The following is a 5,236-nucleotide window of genomic DNA, read 5'->3' as shown; positions in this document are numbered from 1 at the left end:
TCAAGAATTACGGATCCCATATCCTTTTGTACCATGGGCCATATGAATGGCTGGAAACATGATGGACGGTATAGATTCACCATACAGACAACCACATATACGTTAACGGAGCAACAAACACCATTCTTGGTTCAATGCATAATGAAGAAGAATAGTGGTAACTCGTAACAAAATAAAAGCAGAATGAAATGAAAAAGGGTTCTCTCATTTCCCAACCATGAAAGAAACACTACTGAGCCTCATCTTTCTCCTCTTGTCTTGCGTTTGCGTGAAAATATCAGCACAGAAAGAAGCAGAGGCTTTGCTGAGATGGAAGGACAGCTTAATCTCTCATTCTCTGGATTCATGGACTCTCACCAATGTCAGTGAAAACAGCTCTTGCAACTGGGCTGGAATCCGGTGTGACGCAGCTGGAAGAGTCGTTGAGATCGACCTCTCATACTCTGGCCTCAATGGGACTCTTGATGAATTCAACTTTTCCACATTCCCCAATCTCACCAGCTTCAATCTCCATATGAACAACATTGTTGGGGCGCTGCCAACTCAAATTGGAACTCTGTCGAAACTCACATTTCTCGATCTGGGGAGCAATAATATCACAGATTCAATCCCTGCAGAGGTTGGAAAGCTCACGGAATTGCGCATCCTTCGCCTCTCAAACAACAGCTTCACCAGTGCAATTCCATATCAGCTAACCAGTCTTCAAAAGGTATGGCTCTTGGATCTTGGCGGGAACTATCTTACACCTCCTGACCCAGTTCGGGCTACGGGCATGGCGTCACTGACACAGCTCATTATCAATGTCAACAATCTTGGCCCATATTTCCCCCCTTTCATCCTCAACTGTTCGAAGCTGATTTTCTTGGACTTACAGGAAAATCTCATGACGGGTCCAATTCCTGTAGAGCTTGGGTCTAGTCTAAAGAACCTTAAATTCCTAAATCTCAGTTTAAACTCATTCCAGGGGCCGATTCCAGTGGAAATCACAAGCCTTACAAACCTTCAAGAACTTCACTTGGGAATGAACAAGCTCAATGGCTCAATACCCAAACAACTTGGGCACCTGTCCAACCTCCAAATCCTCGAATTACTCAACAATACACTCCTGGGGCCAATACCACCGTCGATAGGAAACCTTACAATGCTTCGGAGGTTAGATCTCAGGAATGCAGGCTTGAATTCAACCATACCTCATGAGCTAGGTTCTTGCACTAACCTTACTTATCTTGCACTGGCAGTTAACAATCTTTCGGGTCCATTGCCACCTTCCTTGGCAAAGCTAACCCAGATCTCAGAACTCGGATTGTCTACTAATCATCTATCTGGCGAAATCCATCCATATTTCCTATCCAATTGGACCCAGCTCATTTCCTTGCAACTCCAGGAAAATAACCTCATAGGAAGAATCCCACCCGAAATAGGTTTGCTCCGTAAACTTAAATTCTTGTACCTGTTTCAGAATCAGATGTCAGGTTCAATACCTTCCGAGATTGGAAGCTTGTTGAGTTTGATTGAACTCGACTTATCAGTTAATTCGATCACTGGCCCAATCCCTTCGAGCATAGGAAACTTAACTAGTCTTCATAAGATGAGTCTCTTTGGGAACCAACTGAATGGAACCCTACCACCCGAGATAGGGAACATGGAAAGCCTTGCATTTTTCGATTTGAGCGACAACAACCTGCAAGGCCCCTTGCCATCAACAGTATCCCGACTAAAGAACTTGCAAGTCTTCTATGTTCCGAATAACAACTTCTCAGGTGGCTTACCCGAAGATTTGAGCCCCATTCACCTTCAGAATGTCAGCTTTTCCTCCAACAATTTCTCTGGCCCACTCCCTCCACAAATCTGTGGAGGTGGGGAGCTTTTATATGTTGCAGCCAATGATAACAGATTCACAGGACCACTCCCAGAGAGCCTTCGAAACTGCACGGGCTTAGTCAGAGTCCGCCTTGAGCGGAACCACCTCAATGGGGACATCACGGATGCATTTGGAGTATACCCAGATCTTGAATACATCGACTTGAGCTCTAACCGTCTCTCTGGTGAATTGTCGCCGAATTGGGGAAAATGTGTGAAACTTTCATCTTTTCGAATATCCGGAAATTCTATATCAGGCAGAATCCCCCCAGAGATTGGACAGCTGGAAGATATCCAAGTCCTGAGCATTTCTTCTAATATGTTAACGGGAGATATTCCTCCAGAGTTCTTCAAATCGCCGTCACCTCTTTACAGCCTCAGTTTGAGTGAAAATCAGCTTTCGGGTCTGATACCAGCAGAGATTGGACAGTTATCACGATTGCAAATCCTGGACTTTTCAAATAACAATCTAAGCGGGCCGATACCAGAAGAGCTCGGGGATTGCCAACGACTAATATCCTTGACGCTCGGCGGCAACAAATTAAATGGAACAATCCCATTCCAAATAGGAAATCTAGCGTCCCTACAGTCTGAGCTAGACCTGAGTCGAAATTTGCTCACTGGAGAGATACCAGTACAGCTTGGGTCTTTAGCATCACTAGAACATTTGAATCTCTCTAATAATAACCTCTCTGGTCCGATACGATCTGCTTTGCAGGGTATGATAAGCCTTGTATCAGTCGATGTATCACATAACAACTTTGAAGGTCCCCTTCCGGATACTACTGCCTTCCAAAATGCTACTGCTGAGGCTTTGGCAGGCAATTCAGGTTTGTGCGGCAAAGAAGTGCAAGGTCTGGAGCCTTGCAGTAGGTACTCTTCCCCGACCAACAATAGTAAAAGCAGATCTCGGAAACTGATCATGGCAATAGTCATTCCAATAGCTGGAATTGCAGTTGTTGTGTTGATTTTTGTCATCATCTTCATCCACTTCCAGAAATCAGAAGAACAGAATGATGGAAATCTCAAGTTAAGTAAGGAGACCTCAGTTTCAGTATGGAATTATGATGGGAAGATACCATTAAAAGAAATCATTGCGGCGACAGAGAATTTCAGTGAGAAGTACTGCATCGGGAAAGGCAGTCAAGGGAGTGTCTACAAAGCCGATCTCCAGAAGGACAAGGTCATCGCTGTAAAGCGCCTTCACATGTCCGAAGATGGGATTACGGATGCTGCCCGGAAGGGTTTCGAGAGTGAAATTAAGGCGCTAACTGAAATCCGGCATCGTAATATCGTAAAATTTTATGGGTATTGTTCAGTGAATAAGTACATGTTTTTGGCATACGAGTTTTTGGAGAACGGCAGTTTGGGAAATATTCTGTGCGGGGAAGAAGCAAAGGTGGTGTTGGATTGGGAGAAGAGGATAAATATCATCAAAGGGGTAGCACATGCTCTATCTTACATGCACCATGACTGTACACCAGCTATTGTCCACCGAGACATTTCAAGGAATAATGTTCTGTTGGATTCACAGTTTGAAGCTCATATCTCTGACTTTGGAACGGCGCGCTTACTGAAACCAGATGAGTCTAACCAGACAACTGCTGTTGGGTCCTATGGCTATATGGCACCAGGTAATCTCATCCTGTTAGCCTGAAAATTCCTGGAGGTAACATGTTAGTTTTTTTCACCCACTTACCAAAAACCCTGAAATTCTGAACTAAATCTAACGGCTGTTTCATTTACCAAAATACATGCCAAGAAGAGATACGTAAGTTGCAAAATTTCCAACAAGGTTAGGTCATTAAAATGCATCTATAGAGGATTTTCAGTCTCTTTTTCTTTTTCTTTTTTTGAAAGACAATGATTATATTAAAACCAACAAAAAGCACATCAAGATAGCAGAAACAAACATGCAACATCGGGTGGTATATGTCAAACTGTTATGACAAACAGGTACGTTTGGGTATGACAACATGTCATTGTTGCGTTTTAGTTTCAGCCGATGTTTTAGACAATGTTCATAATGGTGCATCTGATTAATACACATGGCAGGTAAATTACACACCTCTTTCCGTCTTTTATTGCTTCTTGCAGAGTTCGCTGCAACAATGAAGGTGACTGAAAAATGTGACGTTTACAGCTTCGGAGTTCTTGCTCTTGAAGTGGTGATGGGAAAGCACCCTGGTGAACTTCTCTCAGGATTATCAAATGGAGGACATGAAGTACTTCTTGCAAGCGTGTTCGATCAACGCCTTCAACCTCCAACCAATCCCATAGTCCAAGAAGTGCTTTGGGCAGTGAAGCTTGCCCTGGCTTGCACACAAGCAAACCCCAAGTGCCGTCCCACCATGCATGTCGTTTCTCGTGAACTATCAACAAGCACGAGACCACCTCTCCATGAGCCTTTGGACACACTGACATTGCAAAAATTGATGAATTCGTGAGAGAATTAATTATAAAGAGTTGTGCTTGTTTGTGCATGCGCACATTGATTTGTACTTGATGGAAAATAGATAACATTAATTTGTACTTGTACGTGTATGTGCATCTGGGCCTATGCCTCTTATTATAAATAAGATACCTGCATGCACAAAGATCTCTACTTGATGTAAAATAGATAACATTAATTTGTACTTGTAGGTGTATGTGCATCTGGGCCTATGCCTCTTTTTATAAATAAGATACCCTTCCCTCCCTCCCTCCCAGGAAGTAAAGCTAAATATCTTCAAAATGGAAAGCTAGCTTATCCACCACAGCTCAGCCAAAAAGCCCACGCAAGTTTGGCTGTCTCAGGAGCAAAAACAAAAGTTGTAACCATGATATATGCCCTTGAGGTGATTGTGTAGGGGCAAGATAGCTCCAAAATCTACACTTCTACAAATCTAGCCTATGCCAATCTCACCTTAGCTTAAAGACTCATAATGATTCCAGGCTTCCAGCAGAATCAAGCTAATCTTTCTGAAGTCGTATAAGAATAAATCAAGCTAAACTGAATTGCTGGATAACCTAACTGAACTCTCTCATGTCAGGATCACCAAAATTATGAAATATGGAGAAATAGCTTCACTCTTCTTCACACCAATATCACTAAATTCCACAGAATCTATAAGTGAAATTCCATTATAAGTCAGCATCTTATGCATCACTGGAATCAAAACAATGTTCTACATTTCCAGAGGTTGGAAAACCTATCTCTTAATCTAGTTGGTTAGGGTACTCACTCGCTCTCACCCGAGCGACCAGATCCAAATCTCAGAAACAGAAAATTTTCTTCTTAATCTTTTGAACTTGGGATTCACAAATAATATTGCCGGTTTCACTTGTCTAGCTTAAGGAAAGTGAACCTAACTCAGTATATTTATTTCTAGAAGCA

General features: G+C 42.6%; 1 protein-coding gene across 1 annotated transcript; it reads left to right on the top strand.

The window, feature by feature from the left end:
• The first annotated feature begins 213 nt into the window (after window positions 1–213).
• LOC131239020 (MDIS1-interacting receptor like kinase 2-like) lies at window positions 214–4,307 on the top strand. Its single transcript, XM_058236582.1, has 2 exons — window positions 214–3,494; window positions 3,958–4,307. Exons 1-2 carry the CDS (start codon window positions 218–220, stop codon window positions 4,305–4,307), a joined length of 3,627 nt encoding a protein of 1,208 aa, XP_058092565.1. The 5' UTR covers window positions 214–217.
• The last annotated feature ends 929 nt before the right edge of the window (window positions 4,308–5,236 follow it).

Source organism: Magnolia sinica, chromosome 3 (assembly GCF_029962835.1).
Source record: "Magnolia sinica isolate HGM2019 chromosome 3, MsV1, whole genome shotgun sequence".
Taxonomy (NCBI): domain Eukaryota; kingdom Viridiplantae; phylum Streptophyta; class Magnoliopsida; order Magnoliales; family Magnoliaceae; genus Magnolia; species Magnolia sinica.
The sequence above is the reverse complement of the archived record's forward strand: the minus strand, read 5'-3'. Positions and strand labels throughout refer to the sequence as shown.